Source organism: Manacus candei, unplaced genomic scaffold, assembly GCF_025592945.1.
Source record: "Manacus candei isolate 608988 ecotype Guabito, Panama unplaced genomic scaffold, ASM2559294v1 h1tg000018l, whole genome shotgun sequence".
Lineage (NCBI taxonomy): Eukaryota > Metazoa > Chordata > Aves > Passeriformes > Pipridae > Manacus > Manacus candei.
The window spans coordinates 1,502,044-1,523,315 of NW_026138066.1; the positions used below are offsets into that span (position 1 = coordinate 1,502,044).

General features: G+C 41.0%; 1 protein-coding gene across 4 annotated transcripts; it reads right to left on the reverse strand.

The window, feature by feature from the left end:
* Positions 1-584: 584 nt before the first annotated feature.
* USP44 (ubiquitin specific peptidase 44) lies at positions 585-20,660 on the reverse strand. 4 transcript variants are annotated; one of them, XM_051784048.1, is made up of 6 exons: positions 20,562-20,660; positions 13,505-15,007; positions 3,972-4,173; positions 3,368-3,476; positions 2,374-2,579; positions 585-1,989 (listed from the first exon to the last, which is right to left on the reverse strand). In XM_051784048.1, exons 2-6 carry the CDS (start codon positions 14,924-14,926, stop codon positions 1,790-1,792), a joined length of 2,139 nt encoding a protein of 712 aa, XP_051640008.1. In that variant the 5' UTR covers positions 14,927-15,007; positions 20,562-20,660; the 3' UTR covers positions 585-1,789. The 4 variants fall into 4 exon arrangements, with proteins under 4 accessions (XP_051640008.1, XP_051640007.1, XP_051640006.1 ...); XM_051784047.1 differs by lacking the exon at positions 20,562-20,660 and adding an exon at positions 20,299-20,392 and having other exon boundaries at positions 3,368-3,446; XM_051784046.1 differs by lacking the exon at positions 20,562-20,660 and adding an exon at positions 20,299-20,392.
* Between the last annotated feature and the right edge of the window lie 612 nt (positions 20,661-21,272).

Genomic DNA, 21,272 nt, shown 5'->3' on the forward strand with positions numbered 1-21,272 from the left:
ACCCATGTTGCTCTCTGCAAGTCCAAAGACAGACTCTTCCATTAATGCTTGAGTCTCTTAGGACCCCTACGTATATGGTAGAGATGATCTTGGGGGAAGAAAAAGTATCAGAAACCTGAAAGGCAATTAGCACGACTCCTTCCTCTTCTTTCCTATTTTCCGAACTACCTGTAACTAGAAAGAAGTGTTTAAATTACATTCATTTCCTCACCAGAAAGCATAGCAGAGAAGGAAAGTACTTGAAAGACAGCACAGCCATAACAAGTACGTTCATCAGATCATCTCAGTTCAGCAGGTGGTCTTTGGCTTAAAAAAAAAGAGCCAAACTGTCTTTGCATAGTTAATTAGGATGAGCACAAGATAAAGAAGTTTGAGATCTGAGGCTGCCATGTGCTTGCTATCTATGGCATCTTTCAGAAACAGAAATGATAGCTAAGGTCATTAATAAAAGCAGCTGTTAAATCAGTGACAAATGGCCAAAGCAGTTGTATAGTTAATGCCTTGATCCATGTCAGACAAAATCCAAAAATAATTTTTAAAAAAATGTAATGATAATGTAGGAACTAATTCCAGTACACGCATGGTTTTCTTTCCACATCAAGGCATTTTATTGAGGTATAAACTTTGCAGAAGATGAGGTAACAATTTGCATAGGATTTACGCAAAGTAACTTCACAATTAAAATTTAACTGGCATTAACCACTGTCTCTGGAGGATTGATAATTCCTGCTTGTTAAATTCTCCTCGATGCACAGCTCTGTTAATGCTAGTGGTAGGACCATGTCGTAGAAGGTACAGCAGTTGTGAGTAATGAAACCAGTCAGACTGAAGTTGCTTTCATGCAAACATTACAGCTTCTTTTCATGAGTTGTTGGTGTTAAGAGATGACTGAGACAGACAATGCTTGCTACAGCTTTAAGTAAGCCTGTCCAATTCAAGAAAGGGATGCTAATGTTCTTGTAGCAATGACAGTGGGGTGAGTGTGGGTGTGTTGTTTGGGGGTTATTGAGTTTTTTTGTTTGTTTGTTTAAGAGGGCTTTTTAGTTATTGGAATAAAAAGCCCCTAGTTGTCAAAGTTAGTACTTTAAATTTGGCACGTAAGTTTTAAGTCGTCAGGCTTGTTAAGGCTAAAACATGGAAGTCTTGGTAAAAATACATTCTTGTGTTATTAAACACTCCTCTTACATATTTACATGAAAATAAGTTCATGCTCTATTTCCTCAATTTCAGATTTTAAAAAATTCTATCAATGTATCTTTAGTGTAGCTCCCCTGAAGATTGCAAAAGAATTTCACAGAAAGTCGCCTACAAAAATTCAGTTGCTATCTGACATGTTTAACATTCCTTGCTGGTGAATGTCAGTATTCTAAGAGCTAGTAGCAATTCCTGCAAGACAGTAAGAATCACGGTATCATTAGAACTATACTATAAAATGTACACAAGCATATACAGAAAATTAACCAGAGAAATATCAGTTGTCCATTGAAAGTAACTTTTCTAAACCAATTCAAAAATATTATCAAAATACAAAACCAGCTTAAAAAAATAGCCTGAGGTAAAAGTTAAATGCACATAGCAATCTTTTCCTTAAAAAAATAGCTGTATTGAAATTCTAGGTACTTACAAAGTTACTACCTGTCAATAAACCTTTTACTAACCACTGTAAAGAGTACTTCAACTAATACGAAAGTATATAAACATTGAAAAAGTACAATATTGTACTTTCATTACAAATACATAGTTATGACAATTCAAACCTTTACCATACACACAGTTAACTGGCTTTGGATTAGCTGCTACTGTTGTCCATGGAACAGCCAGCTAATTCTGTGTGCTGCTGACTTTCAGCTGTGCTAGGACATGGTACTTTACCATGTCCATTTGCCTGAGTAAGTCGTTGACTGTAAAACAAAATGTAGGCTTGAGCCTTGCATACTTCTTCCATAGTGCACATGTTGAGTTTGGAATCATTGCAGTGTACCCAAAATCCTACAATAAGGAAATACACACAAAAAACCCGTCACCAGGACACTGATAAGTAATTGCATTATATTTAATAATTAATTACTGTTCAGTCCCATTTAATGAGTTGTGTACAAATAGTAAACTGTTTCAGTTGATCTAGTTTATTTGCCTCTTTGTCTTAAAAGCCCAGCTTAGCTTCCTCAGATTGCCAAGAGAGTTTATAACCAGAACGCATTTAACAAGCCAATAAAAAAATTGAACTCTGGTCTACAGAACTGCAATTCTCATTCTAAGCAGTTCAGCTACAAGTGACTCCCCTTTCCTTTTGCGAAAAGGCGGTAATCTTGCCAGCTTAGAATTACAAACACCCCTTTCTCCCGCACTCCCTATTTCACAGCTGATTCCTACCTCCTTCTGAATTGTAGCAGTAGGCAGTGTAGTGCCCTGAGCCAAATCCTTTCCCGTGATGCATCACCACAGCGGACAAGTCGTAGATGAAGCAGTCAGGCCGGAGAGACTTGAGGGATTCTCTGCAGCAATAAGGCTCCATGTTTAGTATTTGGTCAAAACTAACATGTACGCCAATCTTCTCACGATGATTGCGTCCTGACCACCTGGAAAGTTAAATCAAATGGAAACTTACGGTTTTTTTCAAAGAAAGAACACAGCATTCTGAATTATATTTTAACATAACATATTTTCAATATTGTTTTGTGCACAAAATAAATGCTAGGGTTTTTTCTAGGCTTCCTCTTTCACTTCTTTATTTCAAGGCCTTTTAAATCTGTCTATGGTACTTATTATCGTCTTCTGAAAGATCCATCTTAAGGTCTGTGTATGGTTAGCGGGAAGTACTTCCCACCTATTATACCTCATTGGTATTTCTCATTTATCCCATCTCCTTCTCATCAGTTTCCTTTGTATTAGGAACAGACTGTACAAATGTGTGGGCTAAGAGTTCACAGAGATGCAGTGTCTGCTTCCTTACTCGCAGGCTAATGCATTCATGTATTTGGTTATATGAAGGTCATCTGGGACTTCCACTGAATACAATCCAGGTTTGTACATTCATGACTATGAGCATCTACTTTACCTGAAGGTATCACAAGATTAATTTTTACCAAAGGAGTTCACAGCAAGGTTAGTAGTTTTGACCAAAACCACAGATGAAATAATTTTGGTACTAGAGCAGCAAGCAGCTGAATCAAAAAAGTTAATTTCCTACTTATAGCATATCTTACTGATGTTTAAATTAAATAAGAAAAAGAAGTTTCTAGTAACTATTTCTCATCATACTAGCAGAGGGAAATGAAACTGATGCTGAAAAACACTGATCCAGAACAATGGAAGAGCAGGAGTGAATCTGTCAGTTTGCAACACTTTCTGTTGTGGTACTACTTACCTAAACCGTTTAAGGTGTAATCTGAGAACCTGAGGTAGTCGACACACCATAAGCTGCTTCTGAGCTTCTGTGAGTATAACTGGTTTAGAAGAAAACTTCCTTCGTTTTGCTGAGGTCAAACACACAGTTACACAATACAAATCTTGGTAACAGCCCCGTATTTCAGTCTAAGATTTATCCACAAAATTTGTCTGAACCTAAATATCTACAGTATGTGCCTCCTTAGAAAGGATAGAGTCTGAGAGCCATATTACGAGGATTATTTTATGATGCAAGTAAAAAATACTTTTGGTCACTTACATTAGTCACCTTAATTTAAAAAGCTGATGGCTTCTTCAGCTCTTCAGCTGGGAGTATCAGAAACCCCATTAGTGTGTGATGAGACTGGACCTAAGAGAAGCATCACACTGCAAAACATCTTGTGAACAATTTAATCTTCTGGGTGGTGAGTAACAGCTGTCAGGTGACCACACCAGGACATAAGAAGAAGGTCTTTGTTTGCAACATAGTTCTAAGACTTTCAGTACTTTCCCTCTATACTTCCACTGTCAGTTTATATTTCACGCAGAGAACGTACACATGAGTACATACTGCCTTTACTCACTGTTGCACTGATCACATGCATATATCTTTCCTTCCAAAGCTTCAGTTTCTGTAAACTTGGCCAGCATTTCTGTCAGCAGACACGGATACTGAGACGACATCATCTCCTTGCCGTTGCAGTGGTACCTCTCGGGAAACTCCAGGGACAGGTCCCAGAAAGGTTCTATGGTATTTGATTTATTGTCACAGGCAAGACATGTAACCTGTAAAAAGATATTTCAGCAGTTGCTTACACTCAAAAATTTACTTCACTAAAAGCGTACCATAACATACTTCTAAAAAAAGATTTTTTTCCCTAGAGATAACCAACATAACCAAAGACAAGACACAGTAATTTAACAAAAGAAATAATACACCTAATTTCTTTTCTCTGAAGCAGCACGTCCAATACTGTTATCACAAACAAGTAAGCGATCTTATGTTTTACTGAGAAACAAAAACAGTGTCAAAATGTTCTGTCTGGGACTGTCCAAAAGAAAGCAGCTGGTGAAGTCTCAGGAGTCTTTTCTCCAAAGGAAAATTTATATGAGAAATTATAGTTTAGGTTAATTTAAAAATAAATAAAAATAAATTAAAAACACACACACGCACAAAAAAAAAAAAAAAAAAAAAGGAACAGCTGGGGATTTTAAAGTCATATCCTTCTTACTTTGTAAGTCTTCCAGGGAAGCCTGGATTAGGAAGCACACTTCTTCAAAGAAAAATTAACAGGTAAAAATAATTTATTTCTTCTTTCAGTAAGTGGATCCATCGTCACACTAGGGAAAGGACAAGCAGTAAGACAACATAAATAAAATGTCAAGAAGTGAAGTGAGTCAACCTGAAAAATGCAGATAATACAGCAGCAGACAATTAATTTATGATAACATTAAATATTTAGGAAAGTAAGTTCAAAGTAGTAGCTCCTCTAAGCTGGAAAAGCAACACATTAGGTGTTGCATGCTTCCTATTTGGATAAATACCACAAATTGTTTGGAACAACTACACAAATACATAGTAATAAAGGAATGAAAATCCATGTGGCATCCAAAGACTGTTATTTCACAGGAACCCCTTTATGCTGCTGCTGTTCTGCATAAATTCAGTGTGGTTCCCTTCAGTTGGGTTAGTAACCCCATACAAATGTGAAAATACACTCAGCTTTGTTAAAGAGCTCCTTTATTTTCCTCTGAAAGTTTGCTATTAGGTAATTATTCACTCTGCTTTATTATTTCATGATCATTTATATAAGGACCGATCTGTCACCTCCTGGTACCTTCCTCCTAGGTGTTCTTGTGAGTCATTATTTCATGCATTCATTAGCTACAACAGCTTATACAGGATCTCTGCATTAGCCACCCAGTGCATGTGTGTATTTATGTTCCAGCAGAGACGTTCAGCAGTGGAGTTAGGAAAGCGGTTCACTGCTTAAAGTTTTAAGATGAAAATGCCACTGCCTTGTTCTTAGAAAACAAAACTTCAGACTTACATAGCAGAAAAGAGGAGAATCTTCTGTTTTAATTTACACTGACAGGAGCTTCTTTTGTAAGTGCTAACATCTGGCAACATTTCAAAGCCACAAATTATTAGTAATTCAGGGCTGGAATCTAGACTTGGAGACAAAATGATATGTTCGGCCACAGTTCAAGCTAACTCCAGCATAAACACAGAATGACTAATAGATTTCTGCTGTACAAATGGGTAATTTTGTCAGGCCAAACGTTTACTTAATTGATGAGTTACTTAAGAATTTGTTGCGCACGAAGGCACACTTAAGATTAATGGGCTCAGGATGAAGAACACACGTGAACTCAAGACAGACAATTTTAACAAGTTCTGAGGTTTTAAACTTAACATGTTAATAATATAGATTATTTTAAGATCCTCTTTCCCAACTAGTTAATAAGTATGATCCCAGAAAAAAAGAAATTACCAGACCCAGCTTCCAGTTTTTGTCTCTTAAAAAAACTGAGAAAGATAAACTGATGCAATAGAGCTGCTTCTCATCTCATCATGCGACTGTGAACCAAGTCCCTTTGTGGGGACAAAAATCTGGTACTGATATACAGCTGCACTTATTTCCTCAAATCCAAGAGAGTCCTCCTCACTGCGGCACTGCAGGAGGGTTAAACTCTGGGATTTATGTACTTGCCAACAGCCAAGTAACCTGACACACTCGGGTAAGCACACGCCCAGCCACATCAGCCACTGTGCCTGCCTGCTCCTGTGCTGCCCGCTCCTGTGCTGCCTGCTCCTGTGCTGCCTGCTCCTGTGCTGCCTGCTCCTGTGCGCACTCCCACTCGGTGGGAAAGGAGAGGGAAATCAGGGCTGGGACAAAGGTTGTAGCATTTTTCTTAGCCAGGCCAGAGCTTACAAATTGGATTACTCAAAAAGTAGGAGGATCTCTACCCTTCCGTGGAATCCATCTGCACTGGCCTGTGCATTGGCACTGGCTTCACAACACTCCCATCACTCTTCTTTCTGTCCTAAATGGAACTCCTTTTTCTCACACTCCACCACCACCCACACAGTGCAACTCAGATTTTCTTTTTTCATGAAAGGCACTGAAATTGTAAAATCTGTTCAAAAACTTGAATGAAATCCAAGGTTTTTATAAAAAACAAAACAAAACAAAAAGAACCTCAAATGTGAACTCAAAAGGCAAAAACTTTATGCATCTGTCCAATGTAACTTTTTATAGTATAAGTACGCACAACAGTAATAGAGAAGTGAGTCTGCTCTAGCAATCTGGTTCGTGATGTGTATCTTTATGACTATATTTTATAAATTCAGAGTTTGATTTCACTTCCCTGTTAGAATCCGTAATTGCTATTTTAGGAAGCCTTAATGCTGGAGATGTTCACATTAGAGCAAAGTAAGTAAATTATTGGGTTTAGCTACCTAAATCTCTGCCTTATGTTCTGCCCTGACCACCCTCTCATGCCTTGAAACACGGGTACTAAATACAATTGTTTGGTTAAAGCTTAGTATTCAATCATGGGCCAAAGGCCAGACTGAAAAGAGCTGGATCAAATTGCTTGATTCAAGCTAAGCATGGAGACCACTCAGACAAGCATCATTGTGGCCACAATAACTTGATGGACAGCCACTGCCCTGGATGGCATTCAGTCTAAATGCAGCCAAAGAAAATAGTTAACATATTGCTGCAGAAGAAGCCAATTCCATCATCAGCTGTTTTGCCTATGTTCCCTGCACTTGGATGGAGGAAAGAAAACTTACCACCTCTGCCCTAACAATTTTTTTTTTTTAGTTTTTGTGCTTTCACTACTAAAGTTTTCACTAGACAAGAAATATATAATTAGTAATTCAATTTTTCCACAGCAAAGTAACTGAAACTGAAGGAGATCTCTAGAATACTGCTATAATATGGAATTCACATGACAGTCTTTGTTTAAAAGGACCCTAAACTTTGTAGTGATGAGCATATAGCATCACCAAAATGATCTTCATTTATTTAGCAGAATAACATAAGCATAAACATAGCAAAACTGTGGTCTGTGATTCAATGCCCTCTTACAGATTAATTTAAAATGTCACCATCTAGCTGGAAAGCAACTTGACAATCATTTTGTGTCTCAGGCTAAACATAAAAGCACAAAGACTAATATCAAAATATAGAAATCAGTATATAGGTCATGAATTGGTTTAAGCCCCAATTACCTACCTGAAGTTCTCATCTTTTTAACCGCCTATTCAGTGGGAAACAATTTTCAGCACTATTCTCCCCCAAACTCTAACTCTGCTACCCAAAACTGAAGGCTTTCAAACAACTAAAGATTTCACATTTCCCCTTTCATCAGCCAATCTGTCCTGAAAACACACTTTACACATAGTTTACATACTGCATTGGTTAGAACCTACTTCACTCCCTGGGTCTTGACATATTCATTGCTGAGCACTGTCGTGCTGAGGGGAATGCAGGGGGAAGCATTTTGCTCAGATTCCATCTCAAACATGATAAGGAAGTAATCAAACCCCTTGGGATTTTTTAAGGGTGCCTAGAGATATCAAAAGCTAGCTCTTAGTAGGCATTTCTGTAATAAATACTGGAGCCAATTCTTTTGAATTCTCAGCAAGTTTGCAAGTGACACAGAGCAGGGAGGAGTAGCTGGTAGGCTGGTTGAGGGCACTGCCACCCAAGGGGACCAGGACAGGCCCAGGAAAAGGGACAACAGGCACCTCATGCAGCTTTACAAAGGGAAATGCCATCCTGGACCCGGGCAGGAATCACCCCAGGCACCAGTCCAAGCTGTGTTGGAAGCAGCTCTCTAGAGAAGGATCTGTGGAACAAGCTGTCCATGAGCCAGGGATGTGCCCCATGGCAAAGCAGGCCAACAGCCTCTGGAGCTGCATCAGGCAGAGCATTGCCAGCAGGTCCAGGGAGGTGATCCCTCCCCCCTCCTCAGCCCTGGTGAGGCACAGCTGAAGGGCTGGGTCCAGTGCTTAGAAAAAACGGTGACACAGATAGGCTGGACTGAGTCCACCAAGGGGCAAGGAAGATGCTGAAAGGGCTTGGAGCAGGTGACATACAAGGAGGAGAGGCAGAGAGAGCTGGGAGCGTTCAGCCTGGAGAAGGAAGCTCAAGGTGGATTTCATCCTTGTGCATGTGTGTATATGTTTGTATATATCCATATATAAACACAGACAGACCTTATGGGGTAAGTAAAGAAGCCTGAGCCAGGCTCTTCTCACTGGTGCCCCCTGAGAGGACAAGAGGAAACAGGCACAAACTGAATGAAGCACAGGAGGTTCCCTTCAGACAGAAGAAGAAACTGTTTTTCCTGTGAGGATGCTCTAGCACTGGCCCAGGCTGCCACAGGAGGTTGTGGTGTTTTCAGCCCTGGGGCAATGGAAAGAAAACCTGACTGCACACAGCCCTAAGCAACCTGTTCTAGTTCACCCTGTTTTAAGGGGAGTTGGACAGGAAGATTTCCAGAGCTACGTGTGTAGGTACATGTGAAATGTCATGAACTAATCATAAAAAGAATGAAAGCTGAGCAACCGAGAGAATTCAAACAATGTTTGGTAACAAAAAGGTTTCATAAAATGACAATTGATCTCCAACTATTATTTTGCCAGTTATTTTGTTATTATTAAATTCAAATATACCTTTACATCTCTTTATACAAAAATTAATATTACTAATAATTTGCATTATTATTTTGGCATTATTTAAGAGTAGGCTATAATATTCCGAATCATACTGCCTGGCTTACAGAAAAGTAATTTTTCCCTGTTAATTCTCATGACAAGAGGCTTATTTTTTATCTCGGGAAGAAGTTTTAAGGTTTTACCAACATAGAAATTTTATCAACATAGTGGCCAAGAAGGACGATATAGGAAATATCCAGTATCTCTTTTTCTCAGTAACTACTGCTTCTTAGTTCCAGAAAGCTTTGTACTATATGGGTTGAACTGCGGGACAGTTATATTGGGCAATTAACTAGAGACACATGTGCTATACTCCAATTCCAAGAGTGCTTCCAAATCAGTCGTATCAAAAACACATTTCTATTCTTTTACCATTTCCCATGTCCTGATAATCTATTAAAATCTAATTACAATCCAAAAGGGCCTTCTGACTTTCAAGCAATCAAACTCTGTGTACTTAATGTTATCCCAAAGGTAAAACAATTTACTTAAAAAGCTGAAGTTTACGAGGTGAGAGCTGTATCTATGTGTCACAGATTTTGCCACCACGATTATCTGCAACTTTTCTAGATCTGCTAAGCTAGCTTCCTAGCTCAGCTAGGTTGTCTAGATCAGCTTACACAAATATTTTGTGCCAATTTCCCTGCTATCCCCCCCATCAACAAAAAATACTGGTATAACACACAGTTTCTGCTCATATGATTTCTGAGCACACATGGCACACAATTTTCCCAAAGCAGTGCTGAAAATATATACTTATTTTGAAAGCTAAAATCTTCTATTTCAATTTCTACATTTTTAGAAATACATCTGTCCACTTCCTAGCTTAATATGGACAAAGTTTGAAATAAAGATACTTTAAAAATTGTTGCATACTGTGCTATTTAGTTGGTACCATTCAAAAAAACACAACCCAGAAGAACTCTTGTCTTGAGAGAGACAGTAGCTAAGACACTTGAGCTCTTGAAGTATACTTTTAAGATCTGTGAACCAGTGTGGGTTAGTTCACCACTGCCACATAACTTCAGAGTGCAGTAGTTTCTCATTTCCCATTGAAGGACTGAAGACAGGAGACAGGAAGCACTTTCCATAAGAGTACAAGCACTGAGAGATTGAAAACAACTAGTATTTTAATAGACATATTGGCATCTGCTTACAGTCCCAATGGGTTTCAGAAGTATGAGCCACTGCTCCAGCAGATTTGCCTCTGAAAGCACAGGTTTACAAGGTACAAACTCCTTTTTCAACTAAATGCAACAGCACAGCTTTCTCCAGACAATCCCTGCATGAAGACTAGCGTGTGAAAAGACAGAAGGGAAAAGGTTTTGTAGCTATATATCTGATCTTTACTTCCCTTGGATGTACTAGGTGTTGAAGTTTCAGTCTATACTGCAGAATAAAAAGCTGAAATCCTAAAACGAACATTAGAATAAATATAAAATAAAAAACCAGAGGCAATCTGCTCATGCTATTCCTGGAGTTACCCATTATCTCGTCTAGTGCTCCACAAAATAGTAAAATATTTCAAGCAGCAGATGAAGAAGACTTGCTTTAAATCAGCTGAGAACACAAATAAACAAAAACAACTCACCCATATAAAATGTGTGATTGTTTTGACATCACCCAAAGCTTTTTCTAGTTATCAAAAAGTAATCTGCCTAAGATTCTCACACACTCATTTCTCTCCTTTCTTAATATTATATCCTAAATTCAGTTAGTGCTGAACTAGGCAGCCATTTCAATAGCAACAGATTGATGGCACACTCAGGATTATGACTTCCCTTCAACTTAAATTAGCATAGCTGGAAGAGGGGGGAAATGTTTTATTGCACCTGTGAAAGTAATGCAAAACCTAGGTAAACACACAGCTTATCTGCATTGTAAGTGATCCTCCCTGTACTGGATCAAGAGTAGTTCATAGTATTCCTGAGGCTTGAAGGTCAGGAAAATTTACTTCACTGCACTTGAGTATCTCATAGAATCAAATATCTTGAACTGATATTTTATATACAAAGGGAAATTATAGTAAGTTTTTAGTGATTCTAAAACAGAAGGCAACTGCACACAGAAATGTGCTTCTCAATTCCCCTTTTTCATTGGAGTAAGATGCTACATTAAATACTCTAGACTAAAATTGCATCCTACTTTTAATAAATGCAGCAGGCAATGGCTCCAACTATCTTCTAGAGAGAAACTGTAATACTGTCACAGCTTGTAGGTAAAGTTAAGCCTACAAGGACTATTAGTACACTCCTTGTTTTTAAAAGCTTGACAGAGATGTGATAACATAGCAAGGAGTCTAGTTTTTTTTCCAGCCCTGCATGGATGTTTTCTTGCCCTTTTTGTTAACTTCATTAAAGCTGTTCTGACAAATGCATAGTGAAATCATGATGCAGGAGTCTTACCGAGGAAAGGAAAATAATTGCTTAACAGTTTTTAAACCTTCCCTGTGCAAACACCAAGGACGGAATCATTAAGATGACCTGAATATATTTTACAAGGAAGAAATGTAAATCTTCAAGGGTTACATTTGCCTTATAAAACCTACCATATTCAAAAGTGCTAATGAAGATTAAACTGAAACAAAGGAGTGTCAGAAGACAAAGGAACATCAGAAGGGGTAGAGTGTTGGACAGTCTGTGGGAACTGCCTAATAAGACAGCAAGAAATTACTACAGATAACAGTCTCAATACTCTTTTTCTTATTCCTCTTATTTCAGGCATTCAAGTTCATCAAGGTTGTATTTTGCACTCAGACATTGCCCAGCTGCATTAAGAGCTGTGTGTTGTAGTCACAGAAGTCACAGGATAGCTCAAAACTATTTCATTCCCTTCTAGTTTTATTCAGTAGTGTGGAGTTTGTTTGTTTGTTTGAATTTACTCAATAGTAATTCTCACTATTCCCCTCCCTGCTCTCAGGAAGGTGGGAGTCTTTCTAGTCACAAGCCTCTTCACAAAACAAAGCTAAAAATATGTGAAAGAAGTGGTACTACTGAAATGATGCTTATGTCTTTAGAGCCTTGAAAACTTTTACCAAAATAATGAATCCTGTAAGGCTTGGAATGCAACCAAACCTTGTCAGTATTCTTAAACAATTACTTCATTTTACTAATACAGTTCCTATTTCGGAGAGAAATGGTATTTTCAAACAAAAAATCTTTAAGGACACAATACACTAGACACTTAGAGTAGACAACACTGATACAAGATATGTTAACTACCCCAAGGAAAGGAAGTATGCCAACAGAAATGCTCTTCCACTGGGCTAGACAGAAGGTAGAGGATGATCTGGTTGTATTAGCAGATCTAATTTCTAGATACTAGTTTGTAGTAGTTTCACAAAACCTAAGATGACTAAAAGCAAACATGTGCTGCAAGCAACCCTGTTACCTCATTATGAAGTTTACAAGTATTGTAGCAGTAAACAATCCTACCTCAGTCAAAACCCACTTGGATTTCTAGCTTCACATATTAAAACATCACTCAGTCAGATTACCAGGAAGAGACACATTTTTAATTTGTGTTAAACCTCTTCTTTACACATCATATTCACCAAATGCCTCTGCACTCCCTCAGTAAGGTGTGCATGCATACTAAAGTTCAATTCCAGGCAGACAAGATTTTCCCAACTTCTGTTCCTGATGCAAAGGGGTTAGATTTTAGATTAATTCAACAGAAACAAGCATTTGTTTGTTCAGTCAGTTCTCACACATCTGTACACACACACAGTTGGGATATGCATCATAGTACGTAAATACATTGAAATACTTAACAGGGAGCCAAGAAGACAAAAAAAAAAAAAAAAAGAGAGTAGTCATGCAGAAAAAAGGAAAACCACCATTGCCTCCACCCCACAAATTTGGTTCCTGTGTTGACAGAGCCTTCTGTATCTTTGTGTTGTAACAGAAAAGAAGTATGAGTATTTCTGTACATAAAATCATGACATGCAATCGCTCAGTGGTAATGAATCTCAAATTCAAGCTATTTACTGAAATAACACCCTGTTTGACATCCATTACCTAATCAGTTTTGACTAGGATGAGATTTACACCTTCTGTAATACCTTTTATCACTATAAGGATAAACTAGATACTTAAAATTGTAAATCTTTACTCCTTAAAATTATTTGGTGCTTAACAGTAAAGACAAATATTTCTCAGTAGTTGGAAAGGTGTGTTTTAAAATAGCAGTTTTAACACTTATGTTTACCAGATGAGTCTTCTATTGATAGCACTTTTCTTCTGAAACTGTGTATTATATCCTCTCCACCCCTCCTCAGTAGTTATAAATGTATGAGCCTTTGAAGTATGTCCATCACTGACTGACTATTATAAATCCAGAACCACAAATCATTACACAACTTAAAAAAATCATAAAACTTACCTGACTCAATAGCTGTCCATGAAAAATGTTGTTAACCACAGTCAAAACCTGTTTTATAAGTTTTCTTTGAGAAGCAGGGATAAGAGCTGGGTATCTGGTCCCTGTAGTCTCCAGTTCCTGCTGTACTTTATCCAAAAGTTCACAGAGAAATTCCTGAGCATCTTGTTGGGCATATCCTCTGAAGGCTGGAATTAGTCTCCACACAGAATGAAGCATGGCAAAAGGAGACACCAGTGCCCATTTGCCAGACCACATAACCTGGAACAGAGTATGCAGCTCATGACAGAGAGAAATATGCTTTGAACTGGGCTCCCTGGGCTGAATGAGTTCCATACTTTTTGATGCTCCTCCACTTAATCCAGAGGATAAACTAGGCCGCCTCACAGATCCCTTTACTTTCTCTTGGTTCTCATTCACATGTAATGTTGAGGCAGCTATTGATGGGTGTTTAGACGAAGATCTTGTTTTACCATTGGTTGCTGTTGCCAGAAGTTCCTGAGTTTGATTGAGATCAAGCTTTAAAAAGCACTCTCGAAAAATAAGTAAGTGACTTAATACCTGCAGGACAGAATTCATATAGCATGTATTTCCCAGGTTTCTCAGTCCTGTTACCCCAGGAGTCACTGTGGGCCTTCGTTTAATTGGAGAGTCACTTATTTTTTTCAATCTCAATTCATCTGAGGTATATGTCTCTTTCAACTCTGCCACAGATTCCATGTTCTGTGATGCTTTTCGAGGGCAGGGTTCTGTTTTTGAAGACATTCTAATCTGATTTTGTAAACGACTGCTCTTTCTTGGAGGCATCTTTTCCATCTCTGCTTTCAACTCACGCTTTCGTTCTTGTCTTCTCTTCCTAGCTCTGTCCTTTTTTTCCTCTGCTTCTTCCCGACGTCTCTCTTCTTCCAAAATCCTTTTTCCAGTAGGTGTCAGCTCAAGCCACGATCTGAATATTTTGCCCAGGAACGCGCGCCGTCGGTGCCAGAGAGCTGTGAACATTCGATCTTCATTCCGAAGCGTGGCTTGGGCACCGCCATGTGAAAGGTAGGAATCATCACTTGTACCCATAGAACGCAAAGTCCTCCCGCTCCGAGTAGTGCACTCATAGTTTTGACTCTTGATTGCACTTAAGGTACTCCGCAACAGCTTCAGATCACCAGTTGCGTTATCATTGAGAACGTAATCGTCGCAGAGATAACAGAAAACGTACAGATCATTTACTTCCAATGCCACGGGGTGCCTGCTCTCCTGAAAGTGCTTTAGTGCATGTTCTTCGATGTATCTTCCACATGCCACATGTGAGCAGCTGAGGCACGCCCACACAGATTCCGTAGTATTGCAGTCCATGCAATGCCATTTCTGTGGATTGAGAATGGAGTGATCTTGGGCCAGTCGCAGACGTCCCACATGCTTACACTTATCCATTGTTAAAACTGAAACTGCAGAGATATGCTGGCAAAACACATCATCCAAACTGTTTTCTGTCCATGATATTTCAATCTGCAACTAAAAAAAAATATATATATAAATTACAGATCATAAATACCCAAATGTATCCCTTTTACAGGAGTCAGTATACCAAATTCATACCTGAGGTTAAGATCATGACCATCATCCAACTAAGTCCCACCAAGCACATGAAAGCAGTCAGTTATGTGGGGCCACACCTAACACCATCATCAGCAGTTCAACATTCGAACTAAATTGTCTGAATACCACTGTTGATATTCCCAATACCTTCTGGCCAGTCAGGACTGAAGCATACTAGCTACAATTTAGGCCTGGGTTTGTTTTTTTTTTTTTCAAAGGAGCACTGATTTGGTTAAAAGACACTGTTACAGAGTTTGGATACAAGCACAAAGTGAAACTGGTCACCCAGAGAAGCTGTGGATGCCCCATCCCTGGTAGTGTTCAGGGCCGGATGGGACTGGGCTTTGAGCAACCTGGTCTAGTGGAAGGTGTCCCTGCACATGCCAGGGGGTTGGAGTAGATTACAGTCCCTTCCAACCAAACCAGTCTGTGATTCTATGATTCAAAAATTCTTCTATTGATTCTATTCCTAAGCATACAGGTGCAGAAGTGCAAAGGTCACTTATACAGTGCCAACAGTTCAGACAAATGAGGCTTTATACAACTCGAACCCTTTATTAAACCACACCTTTAATTAAATCACTGCCCCTCTGTGCTCAGTCAAGCCCATTATACCATTTCTACAATAATATATCTTAAACAAGTACATTTTAACATGTCATCCTAACACCTCTGCAAGAGTAACTTGGAAAAGCAGAACTCAATTTGTTAATATGACAAAAATAGTAGATATCTACCTCGGTTGCTGCAAACTTTCTAAAAACCTGCATTTTGAACCAATCTTTCCAATATGTGTCTTCAAAAGATCATTTAAAAATCTCACTAGCACTGGCTTACATCCTTTATTAAGTTTATATGGTTGCATTTGTTTGTTCAAAGCTGCTGTTTTTGCTTTCTCCTATAAGGTGCATTTTCCCAAAACAAACAGGCTGGCTCTGATTAACAAAAATTAAACAGACAGTGAAGCATTCTTTACATTTTTACTATCTTTCTTTGACTATCTCTTGTTTAGATATATCATCTAGAGACAAATGATAATGGTGCTGTGGTGTGTCATGAAGTGATTATATTTGATCTGGGGCATTCGTGCCCACCACGACTGACTAGAAGGGCCAAATAGCACCAGCACCACTGTCATTATGTGCAGTACTTGCCAGATGAAACAGTTAATTCACTTGAGGAGTACCAAGGGTTTGTCAAATATCCAGGCTATGCCAAGTGAGACAAGTCATGCCATTACAAATGCATGCTGCAGACCTGGCCTAGGCTGTACAATATCAAGGTCCAGGATTCTATGCTTCACAGATAAGTAAGCCATGCTACAAAAGTACTAAGTGATTTACACAACTCTGGATAGAACCCAAAAAATTATATTCCAGCTATTATCCTTAAATATGCTAATATTTATCAATTTTTTCAATTCTGAAATACATGGAGAGGTTACTCAACGTAGAACAGATGTTTAGAGTAAAATAAGCATTAGACAGAGGGAATCCTAACATACAATGACACAACACCACTAAGGACGGGAAACAGGTAAAAGGTTGCAGCTGGCTAGGAAAGAAGCTTTAAATTTCATCTGGTCCTTAGACAAAAACTGTCGTTAAAAGATTTAACAAAAAATGTCTTTGTTTGGTCAATTGGCCCACAGCTAGTGTCTTATAAAATGCTCTAAAACAGACATCAGCATAAGAGCTGTAATAGCTCTCTAAGCACATAATCACATTGCACGTGTTGTATAGATCTTACTCTGTAACGGAGAAAAGGCTGAACCAGCTGTAGTGAAACTAATACAGCATATACAATTTTACATGCCCCTTTTAATCATGCTCATTCATTTTAGCTAAGAGTTGTCTCCAGTCCATACTCACTACACCAAAGAATTTCAGGCACCAAGACCTCTGGGTACTCACACAGCAACTCCCAGATTAAGTACCAGACACAGGAGGTCAAGATGCCTTGTGTGCTATGGTCAACAAATCACAAAAGTGGCTCGCTTTTTCACTTTTTCAGCTTGCTAGCATCCTCGATATTCATTCTTTTTAAAAGGCAATCTATTTGTAGGTACTATGTAGATTCTTTTACAAAAGTTGTGCATAGTAAGTTTGCTTTTTATATTGTCTTTATAAATAAGACTATTAGCACTATCCCAAGTCTTCAAGTCTGACAACCTATTTTCCCCAACAAAGCCGAGCTTTTATAACACTGATAAAATGCACATAAATTTCAGAGTTGGACTATGTATCTATGTACACTAATTCTTCCTGGACTATTGAAGTAATACCTACGTAAAGCGTGTTGCAATAATTAAATATGGTATACAGAATTTTAAGTGACAAGACTCCTATTTGTGTTTTTGGGCTGGGATAAATAGATTCCCCTGCATATTAGTAACGGTCCTTTCCAGCAGACCAGGAAAAAACACTAACTCTGTCTTCCCACAGGGCTGTCACACACAGCAATGCTGTCAGTCAGAGAAGTCGGACAGGTCAAACCCTTTTTAGTTTTGTTAAAGTCACTGTGTAAACACCGTGCCTTATTTTTCCTTCTTTTTAATATTATATGGTCAGAGTTATTTTTTTTCTCAATTTTAAAAACATTATCACGACTGAAACTATTTACATGCCTCAGAATAAGCAGATATTGGACTGAGGACAAAAGTAGTCTGCTGATTTCAGGACGACCACTGTGTAAACCGGGGTTGCACAATCAATCTCTTCATGCAAAAACAACACGACTCTACGAAAGCGCAAGATCAGCGCCTTAAAGAGAAAAACCTAAAACCCCAGCTCCCCCACCAGCAACCAAGCCAGCATGACATTTTCCCACCTACGTCGATGTGTGGAGAAAGGAGACAGGGTGGAAGGGGGAGGGGGAGGAAACATCCTGGCATGGGAGTCTTTCTCTGAAGAAAATGTAAAAAAACCAAATTGCAGGGTTTGGTCAAAAAGACTGCAAAAAACTTAAAGGGTACAAAAGTGAGATCAAGAAAACTTCAGATGAATGTCAAGCAGCACACTGATAGCATGAACGTTTGAAATACTGAAACAGTACATCAACTCACAAAATTTAAAAACTGTACCTTAGAATCAAGACTTGGGAAAATACAATACCTCAGGGAAAAAATAAGGAGTGAAGTGACAGATAATGGTGGAAGAAACGTGAAAAATACTACATACTCATTCCCACACCTACTAGAAAGCTGCAGCAGGAATAATATAGTAGAAGCCAACACTCCGAAGTTAAAATTCCCTAAAGGAAGTTATTCAGCCCTAGTTTCTGCATTCTTCTCTCCTGAGGTTCAGTTCTGTGCACAGACACAAAGAAACTTTGAATTACTTGATCAGCGCTTCAGAGATCAAGCCCCCAACTGTGTTCTTACTACAGACCTGAGCAGAAGTAGTAAGCAAAATAGCAACTCCTAACATACAGAACAGTACTATTGAAACCATTAAGTTGTCTGGGAACCCAGAGGCATACAGAAGGCTTTTCTTGCACCAAACTTTCACAAGCTAGAAACAAAGATATACGGAGAAGGATTTTTCTTATTGAACCTTTCAACCTTACTGACATGTTTCCTTTTGTTTCACTCAAGAATGGCTGGTAAAACGTACATTTTTTGGTAATTCATGGCCTGAAAAAGTATCTGATAACAAAAACAACTTAGAAGTCAGTAAAACTGATGGTTTTCTTCCATTTTTGTTCCATGTAAACAATAATTTAAGACTTTAAGAATTTAAGATTCATTTTCACAGCTGATAAATTTTAAAAATGTAACTCTAAATATACACAGAAGGAAGTATTTTCCTCTTATCACTAGTTTTGTAACTAATGGCTTGGCACATAAATGAGAAGTCTCAAGCCTTAGATTAGAAATGCAATATATAGTTTTACAATTATATATCCACAGACGTGTGCATGTGTGTGCACACTCTTGTGCCCCTTTTATATTCTGGCTTTTAAATTCGATGATAGTTTAACAACTGATTTTCATCAGGTTCAGATTACTTCTTTTAGTATCTGAAAACACAGGAATCGTGGGTACTTGAACAAGTGAAAGTTTTAGATAACAAGTATGCTAACTAGAAGGCAACTGTGCTGCTTTATTGATTTCTTAAACTAGTTTTCTTGAAGAAAATACCTAAACGAAACACTGATGTGCATAACTTCCAGCTGCAGTACAGTCCCGAAGACACAACAGTAAGAGTTAAAATCAAAGCAGCACTTAAAAAGGAAATTTTTGTATGTTATTTCCGATTCTTAAGAGGACAGCCTTTGACAAGAAAACCCCCAGCCTCCTTTCTCTGGAGCCATGCAGATCTCCATTTAACTTTTTTTGCTCTTTTTTTTACCAACTAAGGAATGTACATCCAGCGTGCCGCCTAGAAGTGGTCATTTACACCAGGACACTACAGACAGCGGCACAGCTTTACATTCGATGTCTCCTACAGCAAATAACCGCGCATTTCCTGCAGCGGAGAATTCGAGGTAAACAAACAATACAGACTGAAGCACTTTTCACAGAAGCACGGAAAACACGGCGTTTCTTACTGGTCTGAATTCACACTTGACAGTTCTTCCCGTTTAGAAAAACGAGCATCTCTGCCTGCCCTGACAGCTCTCGGGGAACGCCTGGCTCCTGTTCTGACTGACAGCCCTGCAGACACCCCGGCTAAACTCGCCCAGGGCTCGATGCCGCGGTACGAGCTCTTTGGGTAGAAGGTCCAGCGCTTCCCGGCGTATCGCGACATGGCGCGACTCTTCGCCTCTCGCCACCGCAGGCGGGAGACTCGGGCGGCGGGGCCTCGTCACCGCCACCCTCTCCTCCTTCCCCCGCTCTCCCTCACCTCGACGCCTTCCCAGCCACGCCGGGACGAGCGAAGGGACGGGGCACCGCGCAGGGGTTCCCCGCCACACACGGCGGCGAGGCGGCAGCATGGCTGCTGCCCGGCGCGGGAGGCCGGTCCCGGGGCCCGCTCCCCCGGCCCCACGCAGCGCCCGGCTCGCCCCCGCGGCAACGAGCGCCTCCTGCTCAGGTGCCGCTCCGCAGGCAGCGCGCCGCCGCTACCGCCCCTCCCCGGGAGAAAGGCGCGGCCGTCCCGCGCTCCCCCCCGCGGGGCACCTGCTCCCGCGGCCCGGCCCGGGGGTGTCACCGCCACCGCCCCGCTCCCGCTCCCGCTCCCGACCGTCGCCGCCGCCGCACGCACCCGTCACCGGCCGCCGCCGCCATCTTGGGCGCCCCGAACCGCCGCCGCCGCCTCGGAGCGGCCCCTCGGCGACGTCAGCGCCGCGCGGGGCCGCCCCCGCCCGCCCCGGCCCCCGCCCGGTGCGGGGCTCCCCGCGACCGCCTCCCGCCGCCGAGGGCGGGGAGCGGAGCGTCCGGGGGCCCCCCGGGGAAGCACGCTAACACCCCGCGCTCACCCATCACCCGCAGCCCCGCGGCCGCCCCAGACCGCCGCCCCGCACCCACCTGCCGATGGCCATGTGCCGGTGGCGGGTCTGTCACCAGATTTGTAGTGGCAACCGAAGTCCTTCCCACGTCCCCTCCCACCTCCCCCGGCCTCCCCCGCCCGCCAGGCCGGTCCAGCGGGGCCGAGCGGGGAGCGGCGGGGCCGCTCCCCGGGCAGGGGCGCTGGGGCGGGCGAGCGGCGGGACACGGTCCCCGAGGCACCGGGGGACACCTGTTGGCCCCGAGATGGGTCTGTACTCAGCCGGGAAGGAGCAGGTTCTTGCCCTCCCTCCCCGGCAGCGGGTGTCCACATTGTCCTTCCTGCATTTCACTCGTGCTTTGTCGTCGGTGTCGCCGTCCTTGCGCGGGCACGGTGCGAGCTCTGCCTGCGTGGGCTGAGCAGAGCTGCGCCCCAGGCCTCTCCCGGTGGCTGCCCCGGCTCGCAGGTGCCGCCAGGAGCCATCTGTGGCCTGGCCGCTGCCTGGATGTGGCGGTCACACACAGACCGTAGCGGGGATCTCAGCCCGTGAAACTCCTTCACATCGTCCTCTCTCTCTTCGTGTTGTTTGTGAAAACTTGTGCAAAGCGGCTCACACGGAAAAAAACCCAAGCTCTTATCAGGCCTCTGTTAAGTCATCTTTTTTCAGCCTCAGGTATCATTACAGAAACTTAAATAGGCAAAAAACTTGTAAACCCATGTCCTGCAGATGTCCTGGTTTGTAAATTTGAGGC